The sequence below is a fragment of the Styela clava genome, chromosome 2 (assembly GCF_964204865.1).
Source record: "Styela clava chromosome 2, kaStyClav1.hap1.2, whole genome shotgun sequence".
Lineage (NCBI taxonomy): Eukaryota > Metazoa > Chordata > Ascidiacea > Stolidobranchia > Styelidae > Styela > Styela clava.
This window is the reverse complement of record NC_135251.1, coordinates 11,629,026-11,643,507: the sequence shown is the minus strand read 5'-3', so window position 1 is coordinate 11,643,507 and position 14,482 is coordinate 11,629,026. Positions and strand designations below refer to the sequence as shown.

The following is a 14,482-nucleotide window of genomic DNA, read 5'->3' as shown; positions in this document are numbered from 1 at the left end:
GTATATAAAGCGATAGAAAATGTAATTATAAGAAAAATCATACGTTATCTCCATCATCAATATCTTCTACTTCTCAATTTGAAAAAAAAACAAAATATAGAGTGTGTTTTGAGAAGAATCATGAATGCTATGAGCAACGCCATATGGATATTTACCCGGATAAGTTCATTATTGTCAACTATTCAATCAGAAAATTCAAAACGTGAGTTTATGATTATAGTGTTGTTTATCGTAAAATTAAATATTCGTATGTGACGTTAAAAGTATAAACTAACCTGTTTTAAAATATTTTCAGACACAGCTACTTTCCGATTATACAAATTTGAACTATTTGATCAAGGGAAAGAGTGGTATGCAGCCAAAAAAGTTTGTACGGATAGAGACAGCTGGCTTGTTGAAATTAATGATCTCGAAACATACGAAGCCGTAAGAAATCTAACCAGGTATTCGATATAGAGAAAGTTTCCATGAATAAGTAATTTTGTAAATTTATAATAAAAATTTGTAATTTGAGTCTTCACACAACAGCATGCATGATTACATTGGGCATATTTACTATTAAATATGTAGGTTTGAATAGACTTCACAATGTTTTTAGAGAGGATATCTGGATCGGATTGAACTTTTTACCAAAATATAAATGGCTTTGGAATGAAGAGGGTGAACTTAGATTTTCAAAATGGTACGAATACGTATTTATTGATATCTCATTTATTGGAAGTGTGTTAGCAATTGCCTATATCGCGAGTAATTGAAAACAAAAAATATATATCGAAGTAGTGCATTTACTATTGTGGTAAGATAAGACCCAATTAATTTCCAGCAAAGATGTTAGGCTTTTTTCTCATTATGATATTTCACAAAAACTACTAGGCAATAAATTGAAACTGTTTATCTATTAATGCAAGCACGCCTTGCCGATTCATCCAACAAAATTATGGTTCAAATTGGTTTACGCTAATTTCATGACTTGAAATAACCTAGAAAATATAAAAGTTTTTAAAAATCGGTTCAGATGTAAAATTTTGGGAAAATCAATGTATTTTCAAAATATCATTTAATAATATTAACTTGAATAGTTTTAATGGTCAATATGCAATGTTAAAAAACATGATATAATACTCAATGGTGCTTTCGGAAAAACGATATCTGGTAGTCTAGGCCAGAATAATAAGTACGAGGAAATATACTTGCAAATGACTTCTGCTCTCATTAGTGGGTGCATCAAATGCAGTTAATCGAGCAATTACATCAAACTGATGATACTTTGCTATCTGATATTGCCTATTTAAACCTGCCTATTTTTTGTATCTTATTGGTGATTTCATTTCAGCAAAATTAAGCTCTACAATTCACAACTTTTGCAGGGATAGTACAAGTCCAAAAAAATACGAAACAAAATTCAACAACCAGTGCGTTCGTCAGTTTGCTTCAACAGGATTGTGGCGCAATCACGATTGCAAACCTGGATATAAATACGTTTGCCAGTCAGGTTGGATCGTATTCTGTAATATTAAAGTTCGATTTCCATTACTAAATAAAATCGGGGTCAAAAGTTCCAAAATACCTGGCTATAAAACAATACCTTGTATGAAGGGATAATTTGTCTTGTAAGTATAAGTTGGGTACTCACTTTGACAGAAAACTTTCTACTGAAGTCAATGCGACTACTTACAAAAACCAAAACAGTGAAAAGTGGTGTTAATTTTTACAAATATTTCAGAATTTTAGTTTAACTCACTCAATATTATTTTTTGATATTGTTCATATATTTCTACGAACTATTTAAAATCATATTGTAGGAAAGATAATGAAAATTACAAATCTATATGTATGGTGAACATTAACAGTGGCTAATAGTCAAGAATATTTGTGTACATAGCTTTTATACAGCGCTATGAGCGGTTTTAAAAACATAAACGTCCAGGAAAACTACAAATTTCCGATGTTTCAGACCTGGGATAGAGAACCTTCTTATATGAATGTGTCAAAAATTATTTTTATTATTGAAAATAAGATTGTAGGCATGGATATTTAGTCAAAAATTGCATCAATGAGAAATTTGCAGTTGATCTTTCCCGCAAGTCTTATAATCTTTGGTGTTTATTGTGAAATTTAGGGCTTTATACGCGAAGCGATTTCAACACGACTGAGGCAAGTTCGGGTTCGATGTTAATAGCATGGATATGAATCGCCGAAATGCTTCCTATAATGCTACGGCATAAATTCAGATTAGTTTGGATTAACTCAGTTTAATTAGTTTGGAAGAACTCAAATTTGCAATCAGCTTTTAATCACAGTAAAGCCATCACTTTCATTATCTATTGCTATAAGATTTCTGCAGTAGAAATTTGAGTTATCAAAGTTTTGTATTCTAAACAGCATTGTACGCTGTGAAAGAAGAAATTGCAAGGTAGCATATTGTTCTCGTATACCGCCACAAAACATTCTCCTTGACCATACACCGCCGGATGGGAACTACTGTAAAAAGACAAATTGTGATAAATTTAATTGTATTGTTGGGTCAAGGGTCAGTGGTGATCAAATATAGTCTACACTACACCATTCCTGTTTTAGTCTATGATGCTTGAGCAATAAATACGAATAATTCATATTACTCTTTTAAACTTTTTAATATAGGGAATAGCGTTTAAGCAGAAAAATTATTATATGCCGATTTAATCAGGCCATTGTGCCATTGTGAATTTTTGAGTCTCTCTGTCACGAAAAAGTCCTAGAGTGTTCAAAACCTAAAAATCGACGCAATCAAACTTTTGTTTGAATAACAGAGTAAAGCACAGAATATGGCGCTCCAGAAGTGTATGTACCAATATGGAGGTAACTAATTTGTTCGCCTACTTTACATCAAGTTGTGTAAAGGGACTGAAACATATGAGCAGGGGGTATATTCACTTGGCTAACACAGACAGTCCCGAACTCGTAATAAAACTAAAATATCCTCAGTTAGACCGGAATACTTAAGAAAAATGGGAATAAAGTTATGGTCTAACTCTAATCCGTATTTGCCCTGGTACATACACTATGAAAGTACCCATAATATTATATATTTTCACCTCCTGGTATTTGGACAACAATTGCAATCAATTCCACAAAGATCATATACCCGTATTATACATGAATAGATAACGCACATAAGTAAACAAGAAATAAAATATTAAGTAAGCAAAGCCCTAATAAAAAAATAAATAACATATATATATATCTTATAGATCTCATTACAATCTCTACAACACCTACAACAAGAAGTTTGAAAAGTGGAGAAAGCATCGATGTTAAACTCCACATTACATCATACGATGGAAACGTTAATGTTGATGTAAGAAATCAAGATAACGGTAAAATTAAAACCGTTACGACCAGCAATATCAGTAGCAGCAATCCTTCAACCACGTTGACAATCAATATTGGTCCCATAGAAGTTTCATCGACAACTATTTCGTACAAGTTTGAAGCTAGACCTCAGGGAAACAACCACCAACTTTATTCAAGAATAGTTACTTTGAAATTGGTGGTTAGCGGTATGTATAGATAAACTTTATTTGCTTCACAAAGCATATATTGTGCATAACATATATGCAAAGTTCAACTCCCCAGTTTTTCTAACCAGTGCGTCTTATTCGAAAGTAGCGATCGCAAACGTAGCAATTGAAGGTTTCTAAGTGTAATTAAATTTGGACTTTAAAAATAATAAAAAGAGAGAGATATTCCTTAATTTCACGTTTGTAAGAATGAAAAAAATAATTTATTAAACGTGGCAACTAAGAGCTTATTCGAATAGTATACAACTAACTATACATACAAATCCTGAATAAGTTCACTTCAATTCGAGCCCAAATATTGTAACGGGGTATTGTGTTGTTGAAGTCATTAAGTTATTAACTCTTTACTGCTTGAAATATAAAAAGCCGAAATAAACCTTATCATCTATTTTTCAAACGTTCTACAATATTTACTTTACTTTTAACCGAATAACAACAATTATGAATGTATTACCTGTTCTATAATTGAACACTCTTTAAGATTGGGATTTTTTATTAATACGATTTTTCAATCCATTTGCGTAGTATTTTATTTACACCTTTACTACAAATGTGAACTCAAAACAAGAAAAACATACGGAAACAACGTTACAATATTTTTAAACAAAAACTACTTTAAATTTAATGGTATATCAATTACACAATCACAGATAAATGCGACTCCAAACCATGTATGGACAGAGAAAATTGTAAATTTACTCTCAAAGCGCCATATTACAAATGCAGCTGTCAACCAGCCTACACAGGAAGTAATTGCGAAGGTATATAAATATGTCAAATCATTCTTAATTATTTTTTTATTTAGCGTTTTATATTGAAAGGATAATACCTTGCAAAGATGTGGATGTTTTGTCAAAAAACATTCACCATAGGAGTGAAAAAAAAATGTTAAACACTATAAACAACATGTTGGGATTCTGTGCAGGAAGAAGATTCATCAACAATACTGCAAATACCTGCAAATATCACGTCAATCTTCACGACGAAAAGGCATTCGCCGATTCAAACTCAACTTGTAGGGAGCTTGGGGGAGAGGTTGCAATGATGAAAACAACAATAATACAAGACTTGGTTGGAAGTCAAATAATATCACAATATGGAACCAACGGAACAACAATCGAGTTTTGGATTGGTGGATACAAAGTTAATGATTCGTGGATATGGGTTGATGGTACAGCCGTGTCTATATCAGAAGAAAATTCAAAATTGCCTGGCGCTCTTGATGGTAAAACGAGAATTATGTTTCTTAGCTCTTATCTCAATGGAGAAAGAAACAGCATGCGATGGTTTGCTACTGACAAAAATGTAAAGATTGGGTACATATGTGAGATAGCAGGTAAGATTTAAAATATTTCATTGTTATATTGCTTCTCACACTCAATCTTTTATAGTATACTATTTCATGCAAAGGATAGCTGCATATTACACATTTTGTTAATAAAATGTTACAAGATTTGTCAAGCGAGAGTAAAATATTCCTCAGTCAAATAATTGCAAACATAAAATCCTTAAATGTATTATAAAATGCAGATCAAAATGATCAAGCATATTCGGAAATTTTGCTTTGCTTAATTATAAACAGAACGCATGGATAATATCAAACATAAGATTAGTAAATTCTTTCTCCAATTTATGACTGACTAATCGCGATAGAACTGATTTATGACTTGACTCAAAAAGTAGCAATTTTAATCCAATATCACAAATTCAATTCTTTTATTTGTTATATTATTATGTAATTTATATGAATTTATATAGGAGAGCCTCTTATTACCTTCTCATCAGGCGTTTTAGTTTTTTGTAGAAATTTCCATTTTCATTCATTCGTTCAAGTTCAAATATACGGTGTGTTGTCCATTTTGCTCTTCACGTTTATTCTCATAAAAATAATGCAACAATATAAATGTATTTTGTTTTTCAGTCATTGATGTATGTTCCCCGTCTCCATGTATGTACTCCGGAACTTGCGTATTTGTTGGGTGTCAAAAGATCTGTAAATGTTTAAAAGGGTTTGACGGAAAATATTGTGAGATCGGTATGTATGAAAGTGAATTCAATTCAAATTATTTTTACGAATGAAGGTGGAGGTAAACAGCCAACACTAAAATCCAGGATTATTGGACACGTTTAGTGGCCATAACGATCGTTTCAAAATTTTGTTGTTATTGTTATTGTTATTTGTCTCCGTCTCCATTTTTGAAAAATCGCTTTTCTCTTTGAATACTGGACCAATTGCTTTAATATTTTCAGTGGTTAAAGATAAAATTTTTCTCCAGAAGGCTATTACTTTTTCCTCTCGCTATGACGTCATCAAAATTATTGCCACTGGGTGGCGCTACGTGTCCATATATTTGAGCATAGCTCTCTTGTTTTAATATAAAACTTTTCATGAAATCATTAATAATTATATCGTTAATATATGATGTCAAATAGTTCTGTACTTCTTTGCGAATATATGCTGTTAATGGAAAATGTCCCGGAAGTCCCAACTAACGTAACTAACGTAGAAATGTTAATTTCACTCTATACGCATACATGCAATTTATTCCAACATTTGTGAAACCGGCGTAATTCTCAAATGTTGTTTACATTTCAGCTCCCATTAAAATTTCAACTTCCAAGACAAACTTCACAATTAACCTGGGAGAAACCGTTACAGTACAACTCAGTATTCAGAGTAGTCAAGGTCCAGTGAGAATACAAACCTACAAAGATTCTAATTTCACTAATGCGATTTATACTAGAAGAAATGCTGTTAAATCTGTTGAGATCAATCTTGGACCATTCAAAAAATCTAGCCAAGGAACGACATATACATTTCGCGCTGATCCTGAGTCAAACCTCAAAGCTTATTTCATTTCATCATCAATTACAGTGGTAGTTGTAGTTGAAGGTAGGCTTTAGTATGAACTACCATAGCCTTTGTTAAAGTTGGAATATGAAGGTCCGATATTAAAGACGAAACAAAAATGATGCGGGATAGACTAATCTTCATTTCCCGCACATACTAATTAATAAAAATCTAAAAGATTTGAAACGGCAACGTTAGTCGTGTTACACGGCAATAATTAAAAACCTAAATATTCATAACATTTTATTGTTTAGGAATCAACTCAACGATTGTCATTTCTGTCACTTGTGTTGGAATTGGAATTGCTGTGGCATTGATTGCTTTTTGGATAATTAGGAAGTACGGATTTTTTTAATTTTGTAATTTCTGATATATTTTTACCCTGTGTTTGAAGAGTTGTTTATATTTAGGATACAAATGCTTTCAGTGCCACACAACCATTGGTAAATGTAAAATACCTAATTGTTGGTCCACCACTCATCAGTATATTCACCTATTGGAAAGTCAATAACGGGAATTGGTTAATACGGATTCGAAAGAGCAAAAGGCTAATCCACTTTTTACTTTAAAAACATTGTAGCCCAATTTGCACTTTTATAACATGTGGAATAGAATATCAGAATTAAAAACATTTTGCCACATTTAAATCGCACCATTTTATATTGCTGGAGCATTTCCAGCTCTACCGTCAAGATAGCGAACGTGTAAATGTTTTTTAAGTTCAAATGTTATGGTTTTGGTTTCGCGCTATTTCTTATCTGATGAAAATAAATTCTGGACGTATTCATACTTTTAAAGTTTTTTGTATATTTTCCAAAGATGTTCCGTCTTTTTCTAGAATGAGAAACAGAAACGTGGAAACACAATCCAAACAACGATCCAACGATATTTCTATTGCTAGTCCTTATCAAACCACATTTGTATCATCACCATCATGTTCTAAGCCAAATGAACTCGAATCCCCATATACCTACGACAACGATACAACATGTTACCAAGAACCAACACCAACTATCAATGAAACTGATAATACCGTGAAAACTTATGAAAATATAAATTCTTAGGAGTGTTAAATCGAGTAACGTGACTACGGCCAAGTGAGTTCGAAAATTTAAAATGGCTTCTGTCATTTGATATCGAAACTGAATATTTATATGATGTCAATAATAATTTTAATACTCAAGTACCAGACTTTTAAAATGTATTATACAAAAAATGAGTGTTTTCCTTGCCGTTTATGTTATTTCAAGCCACTTCTTGACTAAACATAAAACTGTGGTCGTGCTTTCTGTGTTTTCTTTTTTATTTTAACCAAGAACTAAATTGTGTGTGTATCAAATGTTTTTCAAAATTGTAATATCTTGTAGAGTGTATAAAGTTTTTGGTTGAAATGAAAACATTCAATAAAGGTTGATTTTTGTTATGTGCATATTCTGTTTTTTATCAAATTTAAATAAGTGTATATATAATATACAACTATGGCTACTTTTATATAAAGTAGTTGAAGATTGTTTTTTATCGGAATACCTTATTTGTTTCCGTGTAGTATTACGGACTAAAAGTTTTTCTTATATATTCAAAAGCCTTTTTTTAGCGTGCAAGATCCTTTATTGAAGACTATACCAGTATATTGAAGTGATGGTATACTTACTTTATTAAAGAGTTCGAAGTTATTACGTATTCATACAAAATCTTCTTTGTGGCAATACAAAAACGTACATCAATTCCGAGTCAAATTATCAACCCCAATTAGAGATGAAAACACATTAGTTATACAAAATTATGATGAAGGCATATAACAGGGATGGCGAACCACTGACCCGCGGGTCAGAAAGTAACCCACCGCGTGTTTTCGGTGACCCGCCGACGCACAAATTAAATAAAAACATACTAACATATAAGTGATAACAATTGATATGACCGGCTCTAATTACATTTAACATAAGTAAACTAACATAATGTACAGCCAGCCAGGCCAGCAAACGCTTAAATTCAAAATTGTAAATTTCGGATTGGTATGGTAATTTCCAAAAATCCCAAACTCGGATTCACGTGTTCACCCTTGCATACCGTTATGCACTTATGGTTGAGACATCGTTTATGACAAAACAATACAATTGATCTGTTTTTTCTTCTTACAACATCTGGTTAAAGCGTTCCCTTTCGGAAGTGCATGAACCAAAAGGCACTTCGGACTGTTTTGGGTATACGAAAACTAGATGCTATATTTTGCATTTATTAGTTTCTCGCCTACAATGCCGTTGAGAATACAAAATCTTTTAGACTTAAAGTAAAAAAATCTGAAATAAAAATAGGGCAGGGTGAAAGTGTTTTAGTGTAGTTGGAAGCTGATTGAAAAATATAACTCTATCAGAGTGGAATTCCCTCCAAACTCTTTGATAATTTGCCGCATCATCCTAAACCAAATATGTTTTGTACACGGGTTACATAAAATCGAGTGCCATAAAGAGTCTAGTAGTTCCTGATAAAAGTGCTTCGTGAATAAAGCCCGAAACTACACAACACCAACTGAAGCTTATACGATTTTCAAGATAAAATGCAGCAGCAGGTTTCTTATATAAACCAATCATTGATTATATATCTGTGACTGTGACCCACACTCTTCTGTTCCGTGATAAAGATCCAATTTTTGAACTATTCATTAAAAAAGTTTCGCCACCCCTGGCATATAACATAGTATTATTGCTATCTGCTATTGTGCATTTGAATTAACAAGCTCGTGTTTTTGTCTTGCCTTGTTCTGACTGAGGAAGTAGAACACGCCTTATGAGAAGAGTGTGGTATATCTCACCCATCGCTGAAGTGAAATAAAAATCATTAAACCTCTGTATGGTAACTAATAACTATATTACTCAAGTTAATGAGCCAATTCTGCTTTTGTAGTGTCCTGCTCCAGGTGAAAACGTATGACGCCTATTGAGACAACTGTTAAAGTGTAAATCACTTAGCAAATACGTGTTACATTTTAAAAATTATTAATTTTGTTTCAGCTTGTCTAAAACCTTGTTTGGAGTAAAAATGTAACATGCCTTTAGAAGAAAAGTGATAACCCATGAATTCAAAAAAGCATTCCCACAAAATCATACGTCACTCTGCTAATTCGTTAATGAAGGTCGCCCATGGACCTTGCCTTTAAGGTGACACATTTGCACCAACGTATATTTGCACCCGTAATCTGCATCCAGAACATTTGTACCAACCGACATCTGCACTCACGGACATTTGAATCCTGGACATTTGCACCAACGTACCCTATCACTTACTTGGTAACCAAAGTACTTTTGCGTTTCAGGCTAAGTATCTTGGCTAAGCCTATTTTCACCAACTCATTGGGGTGTATTTATAAATATTGAAACATTTTTACTTGGATGCTTTTGAGAAGTCAGAATTTTATCCGTTCCGTAAACTATACACAGATGATAAATTAGTCAATTTGCAATACGAACAAATTGTCCACTATTATTTGAGTTGTGTATTCTCAACCTTTGTCTTATTTGTCATTATTCTCAGTGATTCCAGTTTGCATTTATTTTTATTGCGTCTTTGCGTTTGAACTGTTTGATTTCCTTGTTGGAACATTAACAAAAAATTACTGAGATAATCACAAGATTGCAAAGCAGCTAAATGCAAAGTGCGGATGTTACAAAAAATAAACAACCACATCACCATGAATATAAAAAGTTTTTTTGCCTTAGACAGCAATGTATAATAAAAAATTCTTCAACCAGGCATATATGTTCAATGGTTTGAAAGACAACATCCGGTAATAAAGTTTGATGAGAATTAATGTGATTCATTTTATTTTCCGTATTTATCTAGCTGAACCCGTGTAATATATGTCGAGAATTTTTTTGTTATCGGTAATATTGTTCATATAAACCAACAGTGGCGGCGCGTCAATAGAGCCAACCGGGGCAATGCCCCGGTTGTTTTTTCGGTATAATAAAAAATATTCGAAAAATACCTCAATATCGGTTGCACAGACTGTCTACACTAGCCATATTCTCCCGACATGGTTCATTTTTCGCTCGCAAAGCCTTCGCCGAACGCCGACGGGGCGACAGACTTCTGCGATGCTGTATCTCGTATCCGGGAAACAATAAAATACGACGACACATGGAGTGCTTCTTTACGCCGCGGGCAAACAACGCAGCGTTTGATTTTGTCTGCAAAGGAATGCTGTGACATTCTGGTGAATCAAATAGGCGATCGTCTGCGCACTGAACACCTTGCCGCGTTCTCTTTGATGAACCCCAAAAATTTTTCAAAATTTGCACGTCAATTTCCCATCCATTTGTTGGCTACCGTCTCCAAATTTTACCCCATGATAAACGTGGGTAAATTGGAAAATGAATTGCGATGTATATACACCAATCAAACTTTTTTGAACATCACATCAACTTGCGCGCTCTATGGGTTCCTCATAGATAACACTCTAGTAACTAACTACCTTTGCGGCGTCTGCAAAATTTCTGGACATCATTTTGACGACGCCTATTTCTTCCGCCGACGCAAAGCGAACATTCAGCACGCTGAAGCGTATTAAAACGTATCTCAGAAACACAATGAAGCAAGATAGATTAAATTCCTGTTTTATCCATTCACAGAGACGTTATTTCTGGGATGCATGACTTTAATCAGCGCGTTATTGAGCATTTTGCTTCCAAGAAACCGCGGCGTGTTGCATATATGTTCAAGCAGTAGAAGTCTAGCAGCATATATATCTATGAGTGAGCGACGCATGTCCTTATCTTTGCATTAACTTTCCTTTCTTCATAGTAACGTTTTGAACCTTATTTTAGGTTTTGTCTGCTTTCCCGAATTTTCTGTTAATATGTCATTGTATTTATCTGGGTAAATATTGCCTTTCCTTTTGAAAGAGGTTTCAAAATAAACTATGTCTATATTTATTGATCCCTTGACTTGGACCGGTTTTAAAGACACTTTCTTATCGTTAAAAATTGTTGCTTTTGCCGATTGGTTGTTACCGATGGAATGGTTTTTATACTCATAAAATGATGAGAGAACTTACAGCGCTCATCCTGTCCCCGTAGATGGGGGTGACTTGGTCCCGCAGTAGCTTGCCCCGGTTGTCAAAATGACCACGCGCCGCCACTGTAAAACCAATATGTTATTGATTACAAGAATACGAAATTTATTTCAACAAATATGGACACGTTATTATAGTGAAAAACCTGCAGTGGGGATTTAGTAAATAGGAAAATACCGAAATGAGTGATACAATTGAGTCTGTCTGATTTATGAGCATTGGCGCTCATACGTTTCTATACTTTAATCCGACTTCAAAAATGTACTATACAAAAATTAACTTAATTGGACACCCATTCATCTCTGTGAGTGAAATAATATGTTTTTTGAACGTGGTACTAAACTATAACAATTGCTCTTTTTAAATTCATAACCCCTTGCTGCTTTGCATAACCTGAAAATAGTAGGAGTGTACCGGTCATGATTCAGGTTGTGCGACATCTTGGTGCGCATACTTCTGGAGCACCCAAAAACTATTATTCAAATACGATCGTTTTGGCAAACAAATTAAGAGTGAACCATTGCCTAAACCGCACTGCGGTGATCTACTTCCATTATTTTTGAACCGGGTATTTCCTGTTAATTCTATAGTTACCATATATTTCATCAAAAACGTGTCGCTCTGTTGTGAGCATCTTCCTATAGACAGGTAGCCATATATCGGCAACATGCCGTTTCTGTTTTTACAGAAGCAACTGATATTTTGTAAAAACATACCGTCCATGCATATTTTTGAACTGTATGCTAGATGAGACATTTTTTTCCCCAGCTGAAATATTGTAGCGATGCTTATATTCTATTTTGACTTCTTAAATTTGTCAGACGATAACGTAATACAATTATGGTTCACTTGATTCTTATCAAATTTGTATGAAAAATTGAATATCTCATCTATTTGCAAAATGTGTTTTAAAATCCCAACAATTTGCAGGCTTCGATAATATCCAAATTATTCAATAAATCCATGGACAAACCCATGTACATCACAAGAACATCAACTATAGTTACTAGGCTTGCACGTAATTTACGGATTTACGGAATTACGGAATTATTTCGAGTTACGTAAGCAAAGTTACGAATTACGTAAAGTCGTAATTATTGGTCGAGCACTTTCGCGATTGAAACGAGCTCTCTTCAGAGCAGTCAATTCCGTTAATTGTAAAAAATTAAGTTTAATAAGTAGAAGAAGTTAGAGTTCCGGTATTAGGAGCCGTTTTTCTCTCTCTTGTTACGCAGGTGGGGAAGGCATAACGCGTTGCCATTTACTAACCTATCATCACTTTATCTAGCATGGCCAAAGTACATATTAAACTTAGATAAGGGATAGAATTGTGTTGAGACCGATGGACGCCAACACACCTGGTTTCAACTTCTTCGGGTGAAATGACTAACGAATGTAAGAGATCAACTTATCAAACATGTCTATTTGTAAATACCGTGATAATTAATGTCGCACTTATCAAACAACAATATGACGACGGAAGAGAAATTGCGTAATAAACCAACGCAACTTACTTAGGTAGTTTTTTCGGCATCGGTAAATCGATTGAGACGGCAGAGAAAATGAAACGACGGGATTTCCCGTGTTTATTCTGCGCGAGAACCATTTTCTATTACAAAATCTTGATGTTCTGTTACCGGTTTTATCGTTATATATCTGTCCAGACTTGGCCTTGCTCAATATGATTTTCACAATACCTCGCTATATTTTGGCCAAATATGATTAACTGTCTTTACCGAAAGCGGCAACTTATTCTGATTTATCGTCGACTCGAATACCGCCGGCACTCGACCAAACTTGTGTCAATCTTGGCCGATAGGATTGTCGACTTGAGTTAGAAAAATAAATTAATATTTTCGTGAGTGCAAAATAAATGTCACAAAATGCATTGTTTTGCGATATAACTTTGTATTTTCGGAGAAGGCATGTCATATAAGTACGGTATTTAAATTTTGCGCAAATAATTAATATTTGATCTGAATTTATCGCAAATAATGTTATAACTTTTAGGCCGCGAAATGATTTAATGTAAAATGAAGCATGGTGATCGGAATATCGTCAATAAGTCGGCATCAATAATTATTATAAAATTCTAACTAAGTAGTAAAGTCGGATATTGTAAAAAAACGGTGAAATAACCAGTCTGATTATTAAATTATAAATCTGGAATTTTTATTTAATACGAAAGTCGTATTAATACGTTAATACGATTTTAAAAAGTCAACTATCGTTTCATAAATATCCGTATACCAGTGTTGGTAATGATAAAATTGATCGCATGAAATTGGGTGATAAAGGAAAATCGAAGCTAACACAAAAGATAAAAATCAGAATAAAATTAATTTGAATAACACTCCTTGATATTTGTCTTTAACATCTGTCGCCGGCGTGTAGTACTGCCAGGAATATGAAAACCAAACTTCGATGTCCCATTCGGAATGTAAGTGGATTCAATTGGTTGTTATGATAGGTTTAAATGTGTGAAAAAAATATTGCAATTACGGGGTCATTACGTAATCGATTTGGCCGTAATTACGGAATTGATTTTTGTCAATTACGTGCAAGCCTAATAGTTACTAGATAAAGACGACCATATCGGGTAGTCAATAGGATTTAGGTGGGCTATTGGGTCAGGTGGAGTGAAATTATTAATGAACATCGCTGATACATAATATCCTTAGCCACACGCAAAAGTTTTGAAAATCAGCTTCAAATTGCGATTTCTTTGAGGAATAAAATTAAGGGTGAAAATTAACCTTTTTATTTTATTTTCCACAGCCATTGTTTCTAGCTAGCTAACCGACAAAAATGGCAAAAAATTGTCTAACAAAATCGTAAAACTATTAAAACTTTTTATTCTCATTGTCAAAACAAGTATGCTTGAATATTGTTACCGGAAACATTATCCCTAGCTTCATTACCACATGCCACTTGTGCGAGTATAATCTCACAAGCGGAAAGTCATCAAGGTGAGTTAAAGTTCATTATGCTCTAACTGTA

The 14,482-nt window shown here is 33.7% G+C and overlaps 1 protein-coding gene across 2 annotated transcripts; it reads left to right on the top strand.

Annotated features, from left to right (window-relative positions):
• Window positions 1-8,092, top strand: LOC144419858 (uncharacterized). Of its 2 annotated transcripts, XM_078109971.1 has the most exons (11): window positions 1-202; window positions 296-443; window positions 599-682; window positions 1,368-1,492; window positions 3,231-3,539; window positions 4,211-4,321; window positions 4,486-4,896; window positions 5,482-5,595; window positions 6,157-6,453; window positions 6,666-6,750; window positions 7,250-8,092. In XM_078109971.1, the coding sequence occupies exons 1-11, from the start codon at window positions 121-123 to the stop codon at window positions 7,473-7,475; spliced, it is 1,992 nt and encodes a 663-aa protein (XP_077966097.1). In that variant the 5' UTR covers window positions 1-120; the 3' UTR covers window positions 7,476-8,092. The 2 variants fall into 2 exon arrangements, with proteins under 2 accessions (XP_077966097.1, XP_077966098.1); XM_078109972.1 differs by lacking the exon at window positions 6,157-6,453.
• The last annotated feature ends 6,390 nt before the right edge of the window (window positions 8,093-14,482 follow it).

What these genes read in the sequence shown, in the direction of transcription:
- LOC144419858 (XM_078109971.1), top strand. Translation starts at nt 121, where the DNA reads ATGAATGCTATGAGCAACGCCATATGGATATTTACCCGGATAAGTTCA. An exon ending in TCAATCAGAAAATTCAAAAC is followed by an intron (nt 203 to 295) that starts GTGAGTTTATGA and finishes AAATATTTTCAG; the next exon opens with ACACAGCTACTTTCCGATTA. An exon ending in CGGAAAATATTGTGAGATCG is followed by an intron (nt 5,596 to 6,156) that starts GTATGTATGAAA and finishes TTTACATTTCAG; the next exon opens with CTCCCATTAAAATTTCAACT.